At 38.9% G+C, this 24,974-nt stretch overlaps 1 protein-coding gene across 1 annotated transcript in view; it reads right to left on the reverse strand.

Moving 5' to 3' along the window:
• The window catches only part of NECAB3 (N-terminal EF-hand calcium binding protein 3), a 46,129-nt gene that overhangs the window by 11,752 nt on the left and 9,403 nt on the right, over positions 1–24,974 (reverse strand). Inside the window, exons 4-9 of the mRNA XM_072403680.1 lie at positions 17,524–17,549; positions 14,931–15,028; positions 5,216–5,352; positions 3,798–3,910; positions 3,523–3,602; positions 2,320–2,373 (exon numbers count right to left, since the gene is read on the reverse strand). Of these exons, the coding sequence (XP_072259781.1) occupies positions 2,320–2,373; positions 3,523–3,602; positions 3,798–3,910; positions 5,216–5,352; positions 14,931–15,028; positions 17,524–17,549 (508 nt within the window). The remainder of the gene's footprint in view (positions 1–2,319; positions 2,374–3,522; positions 3,603–3,797; positions 3,911–5,215; positions 5,353–14,930; positions 15,029–17,523; positions 17,550–24,974) is intronic.

Here is a 24,974-nt window from a genome sequence, read left to right on the forward strand (position 1 = left end):
TGATGTGGTTCTGTAATCCCTTATCTCACTGCAGTGCTCAGAAGTGAAGCAGATAATGGAGATCTATGACATATGAAAGGTGACACAGGCATAAAACTTTCCCAAAAATACTGAATACTGAATGGGCTTATAAAAGTACTAGAATGGAGGGGGAGCAAGTACTAGCCATGTAATAAGAATGCTTTTCTTCCAGCAGCAATGAGGAGGCAAAGGATGGAACCATGGCATATGCCAAGGGGCACAGGCATCCAATATTCCCAAAATTAATGAATACTGAAGAGTCCTACAGAAAACCACATAGCTAGAGTGGAGGGGGAGCGGGTACAAGTGACAAGGTGTGCAGGCTTTCCTGCCAGCAGTAATGAGAGGTCAGAGGATGAAAGCACAGCATGCAATAGAGAGGTATAGGCATCCATCGTTTGCCAAAACTATTGAAAGCTAAAGACACTTACAGAAGCACTAGAATGGAGGGGAGGAGGTATATCATGTGGTAAGTAGGTTTTCTTCAAGCAGTAATGAAGGGTTGGAGGATCGAACTACAGCATGTGGCAGGGGGCACAGGCATACAACATTCCCAAAAATATTGAATACTGAATGGGCTTTTAGACGTACTAGAATGGTGGGGAAATGAGATTTATTAATGAGATTAGAAGATTTATCCTACATAAGTAATGAAGGGGAGGCGGATAGAACCACACCAAATAGCAGAGGAGCACAGATATTCAACAATTCCAAAAGTATTGAATACTGAAAAGGCTTAAAGAAGCCACAGTGAGTAAGGAGGGGGAGCAGGTGCAAATCACAAGGTGGGTAGGCTTTTCTTCTATCAGTACTGAAGAGTCAGAGAATGGGAGCACTACATACAGCAGGGGAACAAAGGCATCCAACACTCCCAAAAGTTCTAAAATAATGGATGGAAGCACAATATGGAATAGGGTGGCACAGGTACCTAATAATCCAAAAAGTATTGCATGCTAAAGAAACTTTCAGAGGCACTAGAATGGAGGGAGGGCAAGTACTAATCATGCGGTGAGTAGGCTTTTGTTCCTGCAACAAAGAAGGATCAGAGGATTGAATGGTGGCAGGTGGCACAGACACTCCAGCACTCCAAAAAGAAATAAATGCTGAGGAAGTTTACAAAAGCTGCAGTCCTGGATATGGGGGGGGGGTGTAGTAGTCATAGACCCTTGAGTAGATTTTTTTCCCTAGAAGTAATGCAGGAGTCACAGAATGGAACTACAGCATGTGGCAGGGGGCCCATGCATCTGACACTGCCAGAGATAGTCATGGACCATCATGGAGAGGTAAGTAATCATTTTCTTTTTTTGCAGGCTGCTAACAGTTTAATTGGTTACCTGACATGGTCTCTTTAAAGCTGACCTTTATAAAATCTTCCACAAAAGAACTAAAAAATGGGGGATATAGGTCAAGAGATTTAAGAAACAGAAAATCATGAATGGAAACTAAGAATATAGAAATGATGGTATCGACATTAACATGAATCTGTTACTTTATTTTGCATAGATACATGTATTAGATCCACTTTAAAGAATCCATGCTTTATTACAGATTCCTTTCAGCAAACAATGATACAGTTTAGCAGGAAATATTACAAAACACGGGATGCATCAGAAATCGAAAGATCATAAGCATTGATGTATGGTGGGAAATTGGAGAACATGATTGTCTATATTATAGACAATCTATAATATATAATATAGATTGTCTATAATAGTCTATAATAGATATTATAATCTATAAAATATAATCTATAATATGTTTGTATACCTGGGGTTTGACACGTTTTGGTAATTTAGGGGAATGTTTTGATGAGATCTTCCCTGTTATGTTATCAGATTGTGTTACGGATGTCATGCTTTTGCTAGGGTTTTGGCAAACACAATTTCACAAAACAAAACATGTACTCTACATTTATGATGTTTGAACCAGAAAAGAAACTAGATCCCTGCTATTTCCTGCCTGTCCTTAGTGACATCTCTTGTAATCCCATCTATTTCTTGGAACCAGAATATTTTATGATTTACTTCACTATCCCTTAATGTAAACCTGTGTTTTGGCAATGCAGAATAAAGCAATAGATTTGAATATTGGGAATTCTCTATTATGGGGATTATACCAGAAATAGGAGGAACACACAAATATATGGAAGAACACCCAAAACTCTCACTCTCAGATTTACTCAAACAGAGCCACAAATAAGAAGCCAGAAACTGACCCAGTTTACCTGACTCTATCTATAATTAAAATACTACTAGCTGGACTGGATTTTTAACAATATTCTTCCTAAAGACAACTTACCAGTTGTGTGGTACTAGAAGTTACCTCTGCTTGGCCTGGTTGTAGCCGAGGACTCTGCAAGTATACAAAATATTAGAACTATTGAAAATATTAAACATAACGCCACATTTTTAGATCAGATACTTGTAGTAATATTGCTCTGGATCATACCCTACCTATGTAACTTTTCCACACTCCCATCCCCTTCCCTTCTCATAGTATTGTAAAATGTCATATGCCTGCATGTATGCATGCTAGCATGGTAATCCCAACATTCACATCAATGTTTAGAGGAGCTAAAAGGTAAAATGAAGAACCTGCAGAAGCATAAATAAACCACAGCAACATTGTGACCAGTTTCTGGCGTTCACCTGTGAACTGACACGACAAGGACTAGCCTTAGTAATAGGAAGGAGAGGTTGTACTTTGGGGGTTTGGCAGCTGGGAAGGGACCTATATTTGTATCCATTTTCTGCACTGTGCAAGACCTAGCTGTCAAACTGACAGCTCTATCCTTATACAGCAATTGATACTGACAGTTACTAATCTTCCTGTGAAATCTGTATTAGGATAAACAGAACAATGTAGAATATCCATTAAAGTGGCAGAGCTCTGCTGATTACACCAGAATAGCCACCAGGATAGTATCAGTTTGACAGCCCAGTTTGCCTCCTTAGATTTATTTACGTATATTTATTTATGAGTATGAGCTAGAACATTTTTAAGAAATACACTTTGGCATCTTCTCCTTGGGTACAGGGAACCTTGTTCAAATAATGAAATTATACCGCATGGGAAGATCAGGCAAGGAAACCTATGGACACTATCAGACCTCTTTTACTCTGCTGATCCAACAATAACTGGAAGCACCATGATTATTAATGACTCTCCCAATTTGCAGACATATGGTATGTGACAAATTGTTAATGATAACCTAATTATTTAAATTAATTATTTTTTTAAAATGAACACTAAAATGTTACCTTGTCACTGCCTTATAAGGAGAGCTGTTGTGGTCATAAAATTGTTTTGATATTTGTATTGGATCTTCAGTAAATATTTTCGTGCTGAATCTCTTTGCAAAAGTTCTTGCTATTTTCCCAATTGGTTTTGCATAGTGCCAACGTAACCTGAGCTCCCAACATTTTTACTGGCATGTCCATGTTCAGCCCATATTGGTAAAAGACTGCTTGGGTCTATTGACAAATTTCTTTGGTTACATACCGTACACTCCAGCTTATCAATCAGTTGCTCCAAACGATTGATCTGTACTGACCACTGAGCCTCCCCATCCACAGGCAGGCCTATAGGAGACACAAGGAGACGTACATAGGCATCAATACATGGCATGCCCCACCTCCTGCATATAGGTGATGGAAGAGATAGATATGCAATTAAACTCTGTTTTTCATGTTTAGATGGCATGAAAGGAAGAATGTGGTTGACTGGTATGGCCAAAACAGATTTTCACATTTGAGCCCTATAGGTAGAAACCATACCTTTGGTAAATATTCCTGAATAAGTATCTGTGGACAGGGGGCACAAAGACTTGTGAGACCGACGGGGGCATCTGCGAGCTGCTTGTTTAGGTTCTGCCTGCTTGACATCCTGTCTTAAAGTAAAAAAAATGTAATAAATATATATATATAGTGCTAATTTTATTTTTGGGGTAGAAAGGGTAAGGATTGGATTTTTCTGCCAGCTTTAAAACAATGTCTGTGTCGGACACCTAATACATAAACAGAAAAAAAGGAATAAAATGTTAAATGGGAATATTGACAGCAAAAGAAAAAAACTTTGCATGGAACTGGGCTTTATTCATTTCCCCCTGGGGTACCATCATCATAAACCATCCATAGCTGTGCCCAAAATTCATTATGAAAGCACCACACATTCCAGGAGGAAGTGTTTTACTTAAATAGAGGTATTCTTATCAGTGTGTATCATTTAAAGAAAATTCCTTTGTTCCCAGGAACATTTTATATTTATAGTACTTAGAACCTGTATACCCCTTCATTGAACAGGTAAATCAAAACATAAGCATTGCATCTTAGGTTTCGGATTTGGTTGCAACTCTTCCTAGATCTGAGCTTTTAACCTTGCCACATTCTTTATTCCACAATTTATATTTACCAATCGAGCTTGTATGGATAGTGTATCCATTGTAACACTCTATGCACAGATTGCAAGCAATTATTTTACATTTTGAATTGTAAGATGTGTGGCGAGGTAGAAGGTACAATGCAAGGCATTATGTGCAAAGAAAAGGTGGTAGGCATCTAGTAATGAGTGTAACACAGGTGTGATTCATTAATAATTATTGAAAATGAGAACTATGAGCATCCTATTGTTACAGAGAGGCATGGGACACTAATAAATAATGTAAGAGGGGGGATGAGTATCTTCATGTGGCGAGGAGGTATGAGACACATATAAGTAATGTAAGAGAGGTAAGAGTATTTTCATATTGCAGAGAGACATGGGGCATTGATAATCAATGTAATAGAGGAGTATGAGAATCGTGATGTGATAAACAGGCATAAGGCTCAATGTAATAAAGAAGTATATGTCTCTGTATGTGGCAAAGAGGCATAGGGCACTAATTATTAATGGAACAGGTATGAGTATCTTCAAGTTGCAGAGAGGCATATAGCACTAAGTAATGTAATAGAGGGATATGAGTATCTTCATGTGATAAGGAGGCATGAGGCACTATAATCAGTGTAATAACAAGGTATATGTATCCTCATGTAACAAATAGGCAAGAGGCACAATATCTTCTAAAGGGACACTTCCCTTCCTGTGTCTCTTCACCCACATTTTACAGACAAACTGGCTTCTGGAATGGTAATACTATCCAAGAAACAAATGTAAGTAGCAGTATAAAGTGTCAATGTACACATATAGCATGTCTTACCTCTCCCGCCCAGCTTGGGTCTCTATTGCTTCCAAAGCGCACTCCATGGAGGTTTGCAGGGAATGTAATTGGTTCATGGTCTCCCGAAGCAAAAAACGTATAACAAATTGTTCTGTCTGGGAGGCTTTCTCATAGTTCTGTGAATAATAAATGATTGTTTCCATAAAATTAGAACTACCTTCACAATTTCTTAAACATCCACCTTTTCCCACTGTTTGGGTGCCCAAGGTTAAACAAATTAGAACTTTGGGATGTGGGGCCCTTGATGAATTAGTGTAATGCCATTACCTACAATCCCCATACCCAACATTGTGTCTTTGTTCTAACCCATTTGGCCAAGGAGTTAAATCAAGAGTTCCACTTAAAGAACCCCCCAGCTCTCTTAGCTTTTTGTCTTTACTCCACTGCTGACCTATTTGGCTACCCAGCATGATCTCTATTACCTGATTCCTTCTAGTACAGGGAATATTTGATTTTGCTCCTGAACTGGGGAAGCCCTTAGCCCTGTAAAAGCTCACACCACAGCAATATGGAGCTTACAGTGGCATTTTGTGGGAGCAGAGCAGTAATGAGAATGTGAAGATAAACAGCTGAGTAAGGCCAGGCAGTTTTTAAGTGAAGCTGCATCTATCTCCTGTATAGTCCATTTTATAATGAACCTTTCCACTGCCCAAATTGTAAACATATTGATACCCTGATAATCCACACCATTGTTTTCTAAATGCAAGTGCTCTTTGCATTTACCAAAATTATTTGCTCATCTTGAATTTTACAAGCAAACTTTCAGAAAGTTCTTTCTTTTGTATTGTGAGCAGATAAACAGACACATGTTGGAACGCCACATGGCACAGAAAGCTGGGTATAGCAATCTGCCGATTAACAGGGTCAGTATTTCAATACACAACCACTTGACGTCAGAGGCAGGCTGCAAACTACAGCTTAACAAGTGCCTTTAAATTCAAAAGAGATTTCAATGCTGCTTGCCCAGACTGTTTATCGCTGCGGAGAGCCAGGCTTTGTTCGTCACAGATAAAGAGAAAGGCTATTTTTGTAATGCTACTTGTAAATTGCTCTGCTATAAAACACAAATGCAATTGGGAAGTCAAACTCAGGCACGGCTGGAAGTCTGTTTATGCAATTCTTGATAACTCACTCTGAATTTATAGGGTTGCTAAAAGAAACCTGGTGCAAAGGCTCAGAAATGTAATAAGTACTACATGTCCAAGCTTGTCCTGCAGAGCTGGTCTGGAGATCAAGACGAAGAGACGACATATTCCGAAGACAAAGTGTATCCATTTAAAGGCTGGTTTTCATAAATTTGACAAACATAAACAGTGATCAAGCCATTACAGATGTGAAATGACATCCTTTAACTTATAGAAGAAGGAGATACATGGAGCAATTAGAGTCTCCAAACTTAGAGACACATCACCTTCAAATCAAAAGAACATCAAGCTTCAGTACAATATCCTATATGGCTGGATGACAATTAAAGTGTCATCCTAAAGAAGAGCTGGTATACTCCCTTCGCTGGTGTCCTGTCTTCCTGCCCTTACAGCACTGAAGTCTTCATCAGACTCTTTGGTGTTCATCACTTCTGGAAGTATCAGATTCTTGACCCCCCCAACCCGTTCCATGTGCCATTATTCCATCTTCAAGCTCAGTGTTTCTTAACTTTTTAACATGTGGGCAACCCTTGAAATACCTTTCAAGTGTTCAGGAAACCCTTTGATAATTACTTTATCCAAAGCTCATAGTAAGAGCATGGTAGTCAGTGAGGAAGAATGTTACCCTTATGGATACCAAAAAGATCATTGATGTCAGTGAGACAAAAATTGCTCATTGCTCAAGGAACCCCTAGTAACCTCTGGTTGACCCTGGTTGAGAAACCCTGGTTGAGAAACATTGCTGTATCCCCTACATTACTGCAAGACAAAGCAATGATCTATTGGTTAGAGGACTGAACTATGCCTGGAACACAAGCATGTGACACTCCCGGGACAGTTAAACACCAAAAAGACAGATGGAGGTTGAAGCAGCCTGAAGGTTTATCTGTTGGGGACTGTTGCTCTTCTAACACGTTCCCTCATTCTGCAGGCACATGGCTACTACCAACATGCCAATCTCTTAAATGCCATCTATGGGGTACCTACCCATATGATTTTAGTGCCCATGTTTTATTTGAGTTATTATTGGAACAATGCTACTGAAGTTTGCAATCTTTGGTAATTATGCAAAATAAATAAATTTCATCAGTTTCCCAACATATGTACATTGAATTTGACCAGCCTCTGGTATTCCCTGTACACCAAAGCTCAAAGCATGAGAAGAAGAAGCAGCACATGGAGCCAAACAATTCATATGCTGATAAGGAGCATGTTATTAGGATAACAAATCAAAGTGTCAGAGATGAGCTCATCACTGTGCAGCTTTTCCTTTCACTGTCCATTTACAAACTGGTGAGTGGGTACATGACAGCCTTGGCCCAGGGAACCTGCAGTAAAGATGCTGTACATCATTCAATTCAGAAGACTGAAGATATCTAGTGGAAAAATAGGAAACAGCTATGGAATCTGCTTTTTATCTAGTATTGGGCTATTATTATATTATTATAACTATTTCTGTTCTTTTCAAAGGTTTACATTAAAAACACCAAATAGCTTTTTTTGTCCACTTTAACAAAATCTAAGGCAAATAGTTTTAATGAAGTGCCTTTGGGAGCAGTTACATATATTTCTACAAAGTGGTTATTTGACTATTCATCACAGGAACTCTAATAGTATAATTAATAGCATGAAAATCCCAAACCTGGCATAGAATTACCCAGCCTGCCATTTGAGTCAATTCCCTTTTGTATTTCGCCTAGTTATAAATATGTAAAATGTCTTTTCTCCGCTCCCAGGGCTGGGGCCTCGCAATACACTGCGGCTTCTTCTTTACGATTCCTGGGGCGCTAATATAAATCCACAGAAGAAGAGGTCCTGCAGAGACCACTGGAGGGACAGTCCTTCTGGATATTTAAACCTCATTCATAGTTAATCATCCAACTGCAGGGACAGTGGAGGAGGGGCTGCGGATAGAGCTTATTCCCCAGATACATCAAGTGTCACCGGAAATAATTCCTTGGCCCAACTTCTTATGCAATTTCTGCATAAAGAAGCATTACAGCCAGCTCAGCCTTAAATGGAATTTTTCTGTGATCTTGCAGCTTAATATATAAGATGAGAGAAATAAGTATATATATATATATAAATATATATATATATATATGTACCGTGCCTGATGGCTTAACTGCAGATAGGCAATCAAGCTTGCTCACTGTGCCACCTTCATCCTGCTGGTTGGGTAATAAAGCAGCATCAATGCACTTATCAACAAATTCCCAGTAAAAATCCCCTATGAATTCAACTTTTTTCTCATTCATAGAACTTTTGCACAATCAACCCTCCTTCTCAATGATACTCACCATCCTCAATGCTTTCCGACCACTTTTTTTTCCAATACTATACAATGGTATTATTATTGTATAACAGCAAAGAACTGCACCATGAGTGGTTGGGAAATAAGTCACATTCTCCCTAAACTGGAAGAATTGGGTATTTCCCATGAGGTGGGCAGGGGATAGGGGCGGATGGTGGTTGTTTTTCAACTGTTTAGATTTGTTAGGGCTGTTACTACCTTGCTTCAAAGAGGTGTTGCAAAATTGACATAAAACATATTTGTTGCCAGTAGTTCAATATGTCTGATCTTCCATTCTTCATAACACGTGATTCTGTAGATCAGCTATTCTAAACCAGGGTTCCCTAAACCCTAGGGTTGCTCCAAAAGTGGTCAGGGATCCATTGAGCTGTGGGTAATTGACCTCCCTAAAGAGAAGGCCTGCATGGTTCTGGGGCCAACACCATTTGGCAGGGCCCTTTGTATGAAACCAAGGACCTTTTTAGCTGTCTGAAAAAGTCGCTTTCTGACAACCACTGTACGGGTGGCAACCAATGCAAAGCACATTTTTTCCCCAATATTGATTATAGCAGGGGTATAAATTTCAGGTACCAATACCTGAAATTTATTTTAGGTGTTCCTCGGGGGTAAGCTCAGTTAGGCTGTTCTAGGCAAAAAAAGCCTAGGATCAGAATGACAGCCTGAGCTCCATTAAAGCCTAAATCAGGACAATTAATCAGCACTTAGAGACATTGGGTCTGATTTATTAAAGCTCTCCAAGGCTGAAGAGGGTACACTTGCATCAGTGAAGCTGAGTGATCCAGCAAACCTGGAATGCATCTGGTCCAGGATTCAAATCAATTGCTAGCAAATAGCAAATTTGAAGAAATCCATTGTGGGTTCCCTGGATCTCCCAGTTTCACTGATGAAAGTGTATCTTCTCCACCCTTGGAGAGCTTTAATAAATTTGGCCCATAGTCTCCTCTTCTGTAATAGAAAGCGATGAGGATGATTTACTATAGGCTGTTCATACACCAAGGTAAATTATCACTTTGTAATGTAATATGCAAAAAGGATTGTTTAATCTGCTATGTGAACAGTTTTTTTTTCTTTTAGTAAATCAACCCCAATGTGAGAAGACTTGTGCTAAGGGGCAGGATTGCTACTGTGCTCCGCCAGTACAGGACACCACAATAGGAAACTATATACATATAAATGTTTTTTAATGCCTGTATAGGTGAGTACTATAGAGAGATCCCCCCAAAAGCAACACCCTTACCTCCCCCAAAAGTAATTGTGATGAAAAAGGTGTTTCCCTGAGTTTCTTGTATGTATATATAGAAAATCTAGCTTTGGATAGATTAGAAAAGGGTTAAACCCCACAGTTTATTTTGTTCTGGAATATATAAATGTATATCGTATATTACTAACACCAGCAGCCCTCTCGGTAAAATGAGACTGTTATGATGAGATTGCTGCACATATCTGTGTATGTGTCCATATGGCACAGGATATATGTATGAATCCTCCATTTGTGTAGGCGGTATTGTGACATCTATGCAGAACACTGTTTTGTGGTTATCCAACCTTTTCCTTTACTCATCTGGGTTGTAATGGAAAAGCAATGTAATCAGTTTCTCTACTAGAATAGGTTTAAAATGTTACAAAAGCAGAATGAGTCAGGTGAATATTAATTTAAACATCTATATTTTGTTTTTCAAAGGCCTCCTTTTGTCGCTTTATAACAAATACAAACACATCCTAATTTTGGGATATTGGACCACCTACAATGTTTCAACTTTGCCTCCAGAACTGCTGATTTATGGTACCGATTAAGCCTGATATTTAATTCATTATTCCAAATGCCATAAAGCTTTTAGATGAATTTCTCCAAAGTCCAGGGAAAAGGTGCCCTTTTAATGCCAAAAAAAAGCTTTCGAAAGAAATTTACATGTAGCTAGTGAACTGGTAGAGGTATGGTATTTGCATCGCACATTGTATTGCAAATGGGCATTTACTAAATAACTGTGTTTCCCATTATTATTTAGAAGAAATAGTATAACCTAATAATATTTATTAATAAGGTTGTACTAGCCAGTGCTAATAACTTCCATATGGATTTTGTTTTAACATAGCAGTCATTTGCCAATAGGAGTAGGAGTGCCAATAAATGAGGATGTTTTAAAGAGATCTACTGACAATTACAGTGTAGATACCTTAGCCAGATGCAGACTTACTATAGCTATAGTTTTGCAGTACAGCATGGTCACCTCCCCAACCTTGACTTGTGATTGGACAGTGAGGAAGCAGCAGCACACTGATGAGGCCACCTCTCCTGCTATCAGCAAGTTCCTTGCCAACACCTATGCATGCAACACCCCACTGACTCACAGTGATGCCCCTCCATCTTCCACAACAATGGTTTTTATTGGATTAAAGAGGGCTGACATCCAGTCCAATTCAGGTATCTATACTACTTGCTTTGAAAAAGATTACACTAGTTTTTACCACTAGGCTCATTTAGCTGCCCCTCACAAAGGTTAACATTTCAGCCTATTTCTTTGCAAACATTTACTTGCAATATCATTGCTGTGTGGCTTTTTAGAACAGCATGCAGTATCCATGAGCAGTTAACCTCTTCAACGTACAAAATTCATGTCATTCCATATAGAAAAAACCCTGCACTGCCTGCAACCGCAAGCTAACAGTTACCAACCTCTACCAGTAGGCACCCAGGAGCGGTTCATTACCGCTGAACTGTCTGAACATAGACTTAAGATGCCTTATATTTCCCATCAGATTTCAAGCATCGAGAACGTTTGGTGGAATTTGCACCAAAGCAGTAAAAGATCTGACACAATGGTGCTCGGTTTTCTTTAACGCTTCTGGTGACCTATATTATGTGTTCTTTTCTGTAGACGCTCACTATGGGGCACATTAATATACAGACACTACGGGTGGCCCAGCATGGCTCATTAAATATCCCTTTGGCACAGCCTGGACTCTCTGCAGTGTAATACCCATATTTGCTGCAAGCTGCCTCATCTGTGACAACACACTTTTCAATGCAATATCCTATATAAGTGGATATGAAGAGATACAGTGCTACTCAAATTGAAATCCAGGAACCCCAGTCACTTGGGAGATTGCTCAGAATTCAGATCAGCTTTAGAAATTAAAAAAAAAGATGCTTATGTCAGGCTTGTTTTACTGCTGTACTAATAAGCGTTCATTAGTAGAAGCATTCTGTCTTATCGCTGCGGCACAGAAATGTTTTTTAGTAGAACAGACTGTTCTGGTTTCCTTCACAGAATGGCTGTCTTGTTTAAGGTGAATGTATTGTTCAATGTTCAGGACATGTATACTAAGTGATGCATGAATATAACATCCCAGATATTTGTTATTACTCATGAGGATCACAGTACATCCAGCTGTCCACGTTCTGATCTGCTTTATACTCCAGACCAGCCATTGTCAGTCAATGTTCAGTGGACCCTTAGGGTTCCTCAAGAGGTTGCTAAAGGTTCAGTGAGCTGTAGTTGATTGACCTGCAACCTAATGGTGTCTGGGGCCACTGCTACCTTGCAGAACCAGCCATGAAACCAAATAAATTTTAGCTGGCATTCTGACTACCACTCAAAGGTGGAGATTCATTTAACTGTGGCTGACTGACCTTCAACCCAACAGGGTCTGAAGCCACCAATACCTAGAAGAACCAGCCATGACACCAAAGAACTTTTAGCTGGCCTTCTGAGCATTACTGAAAAGTAGAGGTTTCTTGAACTGTAGCTGATTGACCTTCAATCTAATAATGTTTAAGCCAACACTACCTGGCAGAACCAGTCATTACACCAGAGATCTTTTAGCTGGCATTTTGACCACGATTGAAAAATAGAGGTTCCCTGAGCAATGGCTTATTGACCTTCAATCCATATCGAAGCCACCACTACCTAGCAGAACCAGACACGACACAAAAGAACTTTTGAGATGGTATTCTGTTACTGGAGTAGGGAGTTACTGGTAGGGAGTCCTTAAGCTGCGGCTGATTGACCATCATCCTAACAGTGTCTGGGACCACCGCTACCTGGCAGAACTGGCTATGACACCAAAGATCTTTTACCTGGCATTTTGACCACAACTAAAAAGTAGAGGTTCATTGAGCTTTGGTTGATTGACCTTCAGTCTAATAATATTTAGGCCACCAATACCTGGCAGAACTAGACATGATACCAAAGACTTTTTTAGATGGCATTCCATCCATTACTAATAGGAAGAGAGAGCTGTGGCTGGCTGACCTTCAACCTAATAATGTCTGGAGCCATCACTACCTGTCAGAAACTGCCATGACCCCAAAGATCTTTTAGCTGGCATTTTGACCACCACTTAAAGGGAAGGATTCTTTCCACCCACAACTAATAGGAGGGAGTTCCCCTAAAACCTAAAAATATTTTGAAGGTTCTTCAGGGGTAAAAAGGATGATTTTTTAGTTCAAGAATTGTCTAGGGTCAGCATTTGCTACCTGTATTTAGAAGAAGCTCCATAATCATGTATATCCTGTGCAGGTCATTGCATTGTTAGGTGTACCACAAATTAGCCCTGCATTGCAGCAGGGGACTACAGAGCAGCAGGAGGGAGGTAAAATCTGCAGTCCATCAAAAGTGGACGTGGATAATCTCCTGTAGTACATAAAATTACAAGAAAATTGTCTCAGCTCTTTATAAACTAAACTGAAGCTAGGTGTTCAAAGCTGTACTGTGGGAGGGTGCGCCCACATAAGCCGTCTCCCCATTGGCTCATCCAATGACCGGAATTCTCGGAAGGAGCACATTGAGGGTCATAAATAGAGCAATGTGTCTATTACTGTACCCAGACTATACAAATTCAGTCAAATACACTCAATTTACTCCGGTACCCAGGAGTCCAAATTCCATTTTTTTCTATCTTTCCTCACTTTCCTGCCAGTTGTACAGTAGTCTATAAATGGACAATCCAATAGGTAACAGCGTCTGACAACAAAAGCCCAGTATGTTGGATCCTCTATCTCAGCTGGTCAGACATGCCCGCTACACCACAAATCTGAATAGGATTGAATAAGAAGGGGATGAGGCATGGAGCACTGGAGTGGGAGTGTATGAGCATTTCCACCAAAGCATTTTAAAGCATCACCAAGCAAAAATCAAGCAGAGATCATACCATATAGCAGTACAAAACTTGAAAAAAGAAGAAACTTCAATCACTGTTTTATTCTGATGGAAGTTGAACTTGTCACACCTAATGCTCCCAAAAAACGATCCCTGCTGTGTTCCTATGGTAACTGTCCAACAGCATAAAAGCATGCTGGATTACACTAGGGAGTCTGTCAAGATAGCAATAGGGGAGCCTTCAAGTAACAAATTGTTTTTAAAAAGGCAGCTATTGGGACTGTCATTCTCATCCTCGTTTTATCATTTAATAAGTACCTGAACACGTATACAAATCAGGAGGAAGGAGCCAGGATAAGGATGGCTGTCCTGAAGCATGCACCTTTAAATGCAGTCTTGGAAGCTCATGTTACTATGTATTGTGTTACGTGTAAAGTGTTCATTTAGAAGTATTTACATATGTCAAGATGAATATTGATAATGAAAATAAGTAAAACTGAACATATGTCAAGATGAATATTGATATTGAAAATAAGTAAAACTGATCTCCAGCCTTCCCTTCAGTCTTGGCACAGTTGTACATGATCCTCTCCTGGACTCAAATTGCTTATTGTGATTTTACTGCTTCATTGTCCATTGGGAGCTGCAGCAAGGTAGATGAATCCTGCCCAATTTACTGGCTAAAGGGGATTTAGCATCATCTAGCCCATCCTTTCCGAACCGAGGAACCATAGGAAATATTTTCCGGTCTTGGGGAACGCCAACAAAAAACATTTTTTGATCAATGGGAAAGTCTCCTAAAGTGGTGGCCATAAAAAATCCCCCCTACAATGGTGGTAGACCACCGGACATCTAAAAAAAACATCATTAGAGTTATGTAGCTGAGGTTTCCTGGATTCCTGGTGGAGAATGGCTGATTTAGCCCTTTCCTCCCCAGCCTGACTTTCCCTGTCCCATTCAATCATTGATTTGTAGGATTGGCTCAGAGATCCATATGGGTATTATCACAGCGTTTTGTTTATGTGAAGCTACGTATTGCGCCCTTCCACCAGCCTGAGTTACACATAGAAGCACACAGAACTAGTAATTAAATCTGTAATGGGACCCAGCAAAGGGTCTAAAATAACATTTCTTACCATCTTGGTTTTATCCATAGCTGTCAATATAGTTCCATTCAGATTCTGCAGAGCCGAGAGGACGTTTTTGTATTCTCCCAAATATTCTGAGAAGTAATCTAAAAACCAAAAATAGGTGAACATTACACGTATGAAGGATGATGGTTAAAGTTCACATTTCCAAAATGCCATCCCAGTGCTCTATGCCAGTGGCCCCTTAGTACATCACACTGCAATGCAAGGGCACCATATGTGTTCTGATACAATGGTAAACTAAACAGGGCACATGCACTTTTTTTCACTTCAGCACTTGCCAGTGAAGTACAAATTGTTAGTTCGCTGTGAAATATATATAGCCTAAGCTTCTTTACTAAATCACCCCCATTGCGAATATAGGAATTTAGAATACAAGGGCGAAAGACTGTTCACATAGCAAATAGAATTGTCTCAATGCATAAAATAGTTTGCTTAGTTTAATAAATGTAATGAAACTTCACTGACAACCATCCAACAATATGCAAGCCAAATTCCTGTTTTTTTTTACATTTCCTTGCATGTGGTTGGGTATTCCGCGAAATGAAATTTTACCACCTTCACTAAGCTAAATGAAGTATTCCTTGCAAGGGGATAATTTGCCTTGGTAAGCAAACAGCCTAAATTCCTTAGTATATCAGCCTCACTGGCTCGGCCTTGATATATATACAAATTAGAGTTTTCATTTAACTTTCACTCTCTAATTTCCATGCTTGTTTAATGCCAATGACTCACAAAGCACTGAAGCCACAGACAACCAGCACTTAACATTTGCAGAAGGATATTAGTGATGGTGAACTAGTTGTTTCTCCCAATATTGGTTTTCTTTCATTCTAAATCTGGAATGTTTTATATTCCTGGGATCTAAGTCAACAATCTATAGCGGCAGATATATGGCTATATTTATATGATTTGTCATCCGAAGGTCCCTGCCGAGATATAAGGTTATAGTGAGTCACACGTCATTAAATCCACCTTCCCTGGCAGAGGTATTGTAGGGCAACGTGTTTGATGAAATTTCGCTAGATCAAACATTTAAAGATCAGGATCTTAAAAGCAGCAAGAGCCTACAAAGAGGCAGCCGGAGGCAAGAGCTGGGAAATCAGAACACAGCTTTGAGCGATGACTAAACCTACAAATGAGGATCCCACGGGAGGGAAAGGGGAACTGTGTCAGCTTTTTCTGCCAGCAATGGGCAACAGTAGGACACGCAGCCCAACAATGTGGATTTATTAGTATTCTGCTTTTCCTTTAACTGTTTGCAGACAAATAGGGTGAATTTTTAAGGGAATTTAGGCTGTTTACTTACCAGAGTAAATTATCACTTTGCAAGGGGAAAATCACTTAGCTTGGTGAATGTGTTGATAGTTCACTTTGCAGAAAATACACAATCATGTGCAAGGAAATCGAAAAATACTGAAATCTTGCTCTAAACTATTTGTATTAGATATCTCATTCTCTTGCAGGATAATAATCCACATTGCTATGCGTACAGATTTTATTATTTTAGTAAATCAACCCTGCCGATTTACAACTAAGCAAAGTTAATCTATCTTTTAGCTATAGCCATCAGAAGAGGTCAGATATCCATGCATCATCAAGTTTCTCTTGCTGATGTTCATGGCAGGCCAGATAAAGATCAATTGGTCAAGGCTTCCTCATCTGTTTTTTGTTCCCTAAGAAGGAACGTTTGGGATTGGGCTGCCCCAAAATAAAATGCACAGTTTTACCCAATAGTGGATATATTAAAATCAACCATTAAATCAACCCTGTCCAATTGTAAAGCAAATCAAAAGTCCCCGCAGAATAATTACTTCACTCTGTTGGTCTGTGTCTTCTATGTCTGTTCTGTTCCAGCATCTCAAAAAAGCTAATTACACATGCTAGATAATTGTAGACATTTACAATCATTTGTCTAGGATAACCATTGTCTACAGCAGATTCACCAAGTGCATCGCTAAAAAGACTAACAGGGAATGTCTATTGTAATTTCTCATGGGGGAAAGATGCAGAGGGGTGCCTCCTACTCATCCTCCCCTCTTCAAAGATCCGAACAGTGCTGTTCTTCCTGGGGTTGGTGAAATTAATCATGAAAAAACATTTCATGACAGAAACTTGATGTGTGAGCATAGCTCAAAACTCTTTGGTATTCAACTTTTTTATAGTATTGGATGCCTGTGTCCCCAAACACTGGACAGGTGAGTTTAAAGTCTACTGCAGGAAACTGATTTGCATTCTTTGTTAAATGTAGCTGCGCTGTATGTATGCAAACTCCATCCATCTAAAACTCCAGCTCTTTGATCCTTGCCTTATGGGGTAGTAGCCCAGCTTAGACAAGAACAGCCCCCTTTCCCCCGGCATGTTCATTGAAGCAGTAGTAGGGTCTGTTTCAACAAAAGGGTTTTGCATTCACATATGAGAATGCAAACGCCACTGGAAACAAGACAAATGCATGTCACAAGATGGTAAACAAGGTCATCCTTCCTGTCCATATGAATCCTTGCTAAATCCCTGCAAAAGAATGTGTATTTTTTATAAGCCTCCCCTACTACAATACACTTCAGTAATAAAGGGAACTTACCGCAAATCCGCTCTGTGTCCATGTTACTGTAAAAAAAGAAATCAATGTATATGGTTAGTTAGAAGCTATGAACACATAAAATATTCCGAAATTAGGAACTGATTGATGTCACAAGCTCGGATGTCTATATTTTTACTAATTATTTTAAAAAAAAGTGGGTCCATGAAATCTGCCACCTGAATGCATAGGCATGAAAAAAATAAAAGAAATTGGCTGTATGATTTGTTACCAACTTGGCATCCAACATTACATTTATTTTAAAAAATTGAATTTTCTGATTAGCTTATACACCTTTTCTGCAAATTCATTTACTGTCTATGTTTACTTCTATATATTCATTATTCACACTCTAGGTCATTGTTCATTTGTATACTTTTGCATGTGAGTGACAAAGCTTTACCAATAGAATGAACACTATAGTGGTGTTATCCATCTTGTTTTATACCAGCACTAAAGGATGTGTGAAGGATCGGGAATTGGAGTATGATTTGGGTTGGCCACTAACATTGGTTGATGGAGATTCATAAATCCTAAGAATTCAGCTGAAAACATTGAAGGTTTGCCACCAGAAATATTGAACAACTTTCGGAAGCCATGTTGTCGATGTATTTTGGAGCTATTTGAATACATATTAGTATTCGTTTTAGTGTTAGCTCCCTTGGCTATGATGAGCTCTACGTCCAGTCTTTTTCTGCTTTTGGGATTTTCTGCCATCTTGTTTGACTGGGATGGAATGAGATCACATGCTCACAGGAGTTCACTCATTCGGGGTATGAGAAGCCAAAAAATGTAAAGATTGCAAACAAGCAGGTAAGCTTGTTCTATTGCAGAAGAGGCATAAGGCCCTATTTATTTTCTATTTCCAAGATTTGGCAAACTTTTACATTAGATTTAATTAGAAAATGTGTGAATCAACATTTACTCATTATTCATATTTTTCTAATTGAATCCAAAATGAAAAAACTTTAAATTTTAGTAAACATTGGGTCTTGCATAAAACATTTATTAGACTCCACAGTATTTCTCATCTGCAATTAACAACCGTATTCCAATTTTTAAAAAAACTCACTTGAATGCTACAATAATTTTGGTACTTGGAAATGTCCCTTATGTCAATGCTGAGCTTCCCATGCATGTTGCTTTACAATAGCATGAAAATTAGTCCTACAAATGGCCATTATTAATTAGGAAGATTGGCCCCTCCGAAGACTTCAATATATTTAGACGCAATGTTCACAAACCTTGAGCTAGATTTGCAAAACCAAGAAGATTCGCTCATTCCTAGGTTTAACAGGCATTTGATGGTATTCTATGGGCATCGGAATAATATATTAGCTAATACAAATTTTATTTAACAAGCATGCACCTATATAGCACATTTTTGCCCTAACTTTCCTCATTTTAGGTATTTGTATTATTTGGATGAAAGTGTCTCTTGAAATTGTAAACAGCCGTTCTCTTTTTTAAATCTTCCTGTGTGCTCTGCTTGTTACCAGTACGGAAATTCACAAGCTGTTCAATTCTTCTGCAAGATGTCATCTACAGAACTTGTAATCTGATGGCCCCATCTATTATCTGTGATCTACCAGGCAATCATCAATGCTCAGCTGTCATTTTTGGAACAAAATGATTTGAGTTTCTCCTCATTTCATCATTTCTAAATGATCAGAGCACTGGAGAATTTCCTGTCTCCAAATGTCAATCTTGCTCTACATGGATGATCCCGACCTATTTGCTGTACTATCTCACTTTCAATTAAAAAGTACAATCATAACTCTAAGACTTTCTACACAAAGGAAAATCTTGACTGTGCTTTTTCTACATGTAGACGTGATTGATGATGGTTCAGCATATGTATGTATGAGGCAGTAGGAAAAAAGTCTTATCGAGGTCGTATTGTTTCCAACAATCTCACCGCTATTTAATGAATATGTGGACCTTTACACAAATACTAACATGCTAGGGTGAATGGCTAAAGTAAATGTATCTCTAACCAATTAACATTTATCTAGGTAAAGTACTGTTTTTACCATTTGTTGCTGTTTATCTTCTAAAGCCTCTAGAAACCACTTCTCTGTCAATGCATTTCTCAGGACAAGTTCCTGATGGTGACAACAGTGGACCATGCCCGTGCATTGTGTGTTAAATCAGAAGCCCATGTGACAATGTTTGAGCACAATATCAAAGCCAAGCATTGTCACCCAACTATCACCCAACGTCACTTTCACCTAACATTATCACACAAATTCTATGAGCCTTCATTGAGGAATCAGTGATCCTGCTGATTTAAAATATTGGAAAAAAAGATTTTGAAATGACATTGTAATACAAGAATGGAAGTACTTTCTGGGAGAAATTTGGCTTTAGGCTCCTTTCATTGCAGGACACACATTAAGTCCTAGGTAACTGGTCATATGATTTCTGCTGAAGACGTGAATCAGCCTTTCCCAACCTTTGGGGGAGCCCTTGAAATAACCTTCAGATTTTAGGGAGCCACATAAAAATATCTACATTTCACACTACATTAGGGTCAATGGGAAGAATGCCTTCCGGATTGAGAAACACTGATATAAACTATGATCCCCACTTTCATCAAACAAAATACAATTGCAGAAATAATCTTTCTAAGGTGACCAGGAGGATACCATCTCCTAACCCTAACTCTACTGTCTGTGCCTGGGGTTCTCAATTCTTAAGGTCGGGTCCTTGGCATATTGTGGGGAATTAAGTTGGGCACAAATCACTTTAGCATTTTGTACTTTTATTGCAGGTTAAACCATGGAGGGAGGGTAAGAGATACAGGATACCTAAATAAGGCACAAAACTCAGGGAGAACCAAATGCCAATCTTAAATATCAGTTGTTGGCAGCTAGCCAGTACTGTGACCCCAAAATGGGAGCAGTGACAGTTTTAGACCCTTAGGGAGAGAAGCAACAGTCTCCTTCTAGGCCAAAACAAGTCACTGACTCTCTATAGGGACATCAGGTACCTTTGATCCATGAGCAGAAAATCTTTTTTGAAATGTCCTGAAGCAGCTTTCTCCCAGCTCTCCCTAGAAACTCTTTAGAGCACAAGATTCCTTTAAAGATGCTTCCTTGGGGTAGCAATCCTCTTTTTAATTTTCTCCTGGATATAGGAGGATACCCTTCAGAAAAATCATCAGAGTATCCTCACTGGCCATGTCTGAGAGTGGTTCCCAGATACCAAAGATCTGGTCTAGGTTAGGCCCCAGACACAAGAATCTCAAGATGGACAGAAACCCTTTTGGAAGGTTGCCCCAAAATGTATTACCCTACCTTAGCTCACACAAATGAACAAAACCCTCCGTGACTGGGTAGGGTGGAATGATATTCTTATCTTTAGATATGGCCGTTCACACAATGGCCATAAATTATTAAGGTCTCCAAGGCTGGAGAGAATACACTTTCATCAGTAAAGCTAAGTAATTGAGCAAACCTGGAATGGATTTCCTAAAATCAAGCAATTTGTTAGCTATTTGTTAGCAAATGTTTTCAATCCTGGTCAAGATCCATTTCAGGTTTGCTGGATCACCCAGCTTCACTGATGAATGTGTATTCTTTCCATCCTTGGAGAACCTTAATAAATCAGGGCCATTGACTATTGGAAGCATCTCAACAGTAGCATGCAGAAGCAATTAATGTTCTGACCTTATGAAAAACCAAACTGCTACAGTGCAAACACAGAATATAGTTAGGGGTGCTCTATCTTAATGGTCCTAAATCTTTTTTACATTTAGCAACTTCATTTGTCAAGAGATTGCCTCTGAAAAACTAACCCCAAACATATCTATTGGCAAACAGAATATATGTGAAAGTGGCTTCTTTTGGCTCTACAAGCATCATAGAACAAAAAAGGTAATGAATACAGTTTTGAAATTTGCTTTGCTGGGATGTCAAAAGGACAGAATAACATTTTAACCTCAGAGGCTCAATATTCCTCCATGTCTGGTTCACATAATCATCTTGAAATAATATTCATTTGAGCACTGTGTCTGTATTGTACTCTCTCTGTATCATTAGCTCATTGAAAGGCAAAGCATGGATTTATCTGATTGAAATGAACAATTAGGATTATTACGTCTGCTACTTGTCTCCTGTGATTTGTTATAGCTGTAGTTATACCGAGAATAGCTTCAGAACTGGATATCCTTATATGCCCTGATATCAATCAATGTAATCTAAAATGATCTACTGCAGAATTGAAGGAATGAGGTCCAACAAGAAATAAGGTACAGAGCTAAAATTAGTATCTTAAATCTGGTACATCAATCCTTGTTTCCATAAGATTTATATTAGTACACTTAATGGAAACTAAACTGAAAAAGTAAATGTGATAAAGGTGATGTCTTTTCTGCAATCTATCTAAACTCTTTATGATCCTTCCCCATGGTTGGCATCTTCACCAGGTTTGAAAATGTGAAATTTGGGTATAGCTTGAGTGAAAACATTTATAAATAGACCCTATAGTCTATAACAGCTGTTACAAATGGTTATTATACATACAGCAACATTGTGACCCCCACATTAAATTATGATGAGACACCATCGCTATAATACTTTATACGTGGAAATGTTATTTCTAACATTGGAAGAGATAAAGGAGAATTTAGATCTACTCAGTCATAACTTATAACATCGACGTGACATTAACTGACTCCCATGTTAGCAGTTTAGTAGATGTAACTACTTAATTGCTAGAGGAAACTTAAAAATAAGCTGTGGGATATCTGGAAAACATACAGAAATAAGCTCCCTTTGGAAGACATTAGGAATAATTAACCATCATTAAAAACTCGTTGGTAATCAGACGATACAATTAGCCCACAACTATCTGGTACAATGATTCACCAAAGATATATTATGGGAGTATTTACTGAGGAATGTATCCAATATCTGTATCCAATTATTGCTTTTGAAACTGCTGAATGAAAAAAAATTGCTTAATTAAAAACTAGAAAATTAGATATTGTTTAAAAAACGAATGAGCTCCTTTAATGGAATGAAAATAACAGCTTCTTACATCATATATTGGCATCGAGCCATGTTGCATTAGGCAGCCCATTCATAATGACGGCGCATCTCAATGCTGGAAAAAATCGGATGCTCTGCATATTTTTGCAACCAAAGTGCACAGTGCTTTGTTGTGATATAGAGTTGTGTTTGTGTGCCTTTTAAAATGGCAATGGCATGCTTGCAGAAGAATACAGAATGGGCATTTCTATTTATCATGCAATCCCTGCTACTGTCAGCACATGTGTAATATTGAAGAACATAAGTGGCTGATGAGCTTAAAGTGAACCTTTTGGAATTCTAATTGGTCACAGGTAAACTCCTACATATGTATCCCTGTAACACTATTGCGGCTTGGAGTTGTGTTTGTGTAATTTTTTTAAATGACACGGTATGTTGCAGTAACGGCTACACAATGGAGTGATTGCAGAGGAACACAGATAAGCCTCTTGCTTATGCACTGTGTGCTACTGTCAGCACATGTGTACTGTTGAAGAGCATATATGGTTCATGAGACTAAAGTGGACAATTTGGAATTCTAACTAGTCTTTAGCCATTTCCACCCAACTCCTCCTGCTTACCCTGTACCACCAATGTGGTTTGGACTTGCATGCCTTTTAAAATGGCTCAGCATATTGGAGTAACTGCAATGCAGAGGAATGCTTGCAAAAGAACAGTGATGAGTCAATGGGCCTGATTTATTAAAGCTCTCCAAGACAGGAGAAGATACACTTCCATCAGTGAAGCTGTGTGATCCAGCAAACTTGAAATGGGTTTCTTAAAAGTCATTTGCTAATTGTTAGCAAATTTTTTCAGTCCTGGACCAGTCCATTCCAGGTTTGTTAGATCACCCAGTTTCACTAATAAAAGTGTATCATCTCCAGTCTTGGAGAGCTTTATTAAATCAGGGCCAATGTGGCTATTCTACTTATCATACCCTACAACTGCCAGCACATGTGTACTATTAAAGAACGTAACTAGTTGACAAGCTTAAGGTGGACATTTTGGAATTCAAATAGTTTTTAGGTTATCTTTCACTCAACTGACCCTGTAACACCACTGCGGTTTAGAATTTAAGAACACTGAGACTCCTGCTTATCATGTACTCCCTGCTTCTGTCAGCAAATAAGTACTTTAGAAGATCCTAACTGGCTGAGGAATCTAAAGAGGACTTTTTGAAATTATAATTGGCCTGAAGTCATCACCCGCTCCACCATCCCTGAATTACCTAACGTTGTGTGGCATGCATTGTTGAGTTTAACTCCCTGTGCTCAAGAACAATCCCTATTTCCATTTGATTGCTGGGCTTCTATTATAATTTCTGGTTCCATTGATTTTTTGTTTGACAGAGAAGCTCCCAGTCCCACCAATAAAAAGTACCACCAACAGCAGCATGAAGCTTGGGGTTTCATCCAAAAACCGAATCCACTTGGCACTGCAAAGGCTATATATATGGCAGGTTAGGTCCAGGGGCAGCTAAAGGGAATGGCCAAGGACAATGGCGAGGGGGCCTTTGAAAACTTGGGGTTTAGGGTGTCCAACTCACTTGCCTTGCTCAAGGCTGTATTCTTACACTCCTACCTTTGGTAATTCACTCAACTGAAAAGAATAAAGAGACCAAATGGAACTTTATTATAAACTTTAATTGGTTGCTGTTTTAATTGTCCCTGTCAATGACTCAGAATTATTTTACATATCACCAGACATATCCTACACAGAAAATTGAGTAATTGCTCTTTATACAAGTGTTTTCCTTTATCTTTATTCTTTTTCAAATTCTTTTCTATATTCTTCCACGTCTTACAGATGTCGTCCATGACAATGGACCAACACAGCTCAGTGTATGCTCATCATTTTATGTCTCATACATGGATCTGAACATAATGTAGCTTCCATGATCCTTTTATGCTGCCACTTAGCTGTTGACAGTTTGATTGTTTTCAGTTCTTTTATTTCATTTGAATAGTGATTTGGAGTCTCACTAAAAAACTTAAAGGTGAACTCCAAGCAACTTGTCTGGCAGGGTTGGAGACCTGACTGCAGTTTGGTAATAACTACAGGACTTGACCCTCCCTCAATCTGTTACTGGACAGTAAAAGGAGAAGAAGACGACTGATTAGCTCATCTCTCTGTCACTCTTCTCTCCCTTCTTGTCATCATGTGTCCTGCACAATTTATTGGGCCTGATTTATTAAAGCTCTCCAAGGCTTTAATAAAGTGAAGCTGGGTGACCCAGCAAACCTGGAATGGATCTGGTCCAGGATTTAAAACATTTGCTAACAAATAGCAAATGGTTTTTAAGAAATCCAATTTAGGTTTGCTGGATCACCCAGCTCCACTGATGAAAGTCTATCCCCTCTAGCCTTGGAGAGCTTTATTAAATCAGGCCCTCTGTCTCAGTTTGTTTCATTTGTTTACCCC

This window comes from Pyxicephalus adspersus, chromosome 3 (genome assembly GCF_032062135.1).
Source record: "Pyxicephalus adspersus chromosome 3, UCB_Pads_2.0, whole genome shotgun sequence".
Taxonomy (NCBI): Eukaryota; Metazoa; Chordata; class Amphibia; order Anura; family Pyxicephalidae; genus Pyxicephalus; species Pyxicephalus adspersus.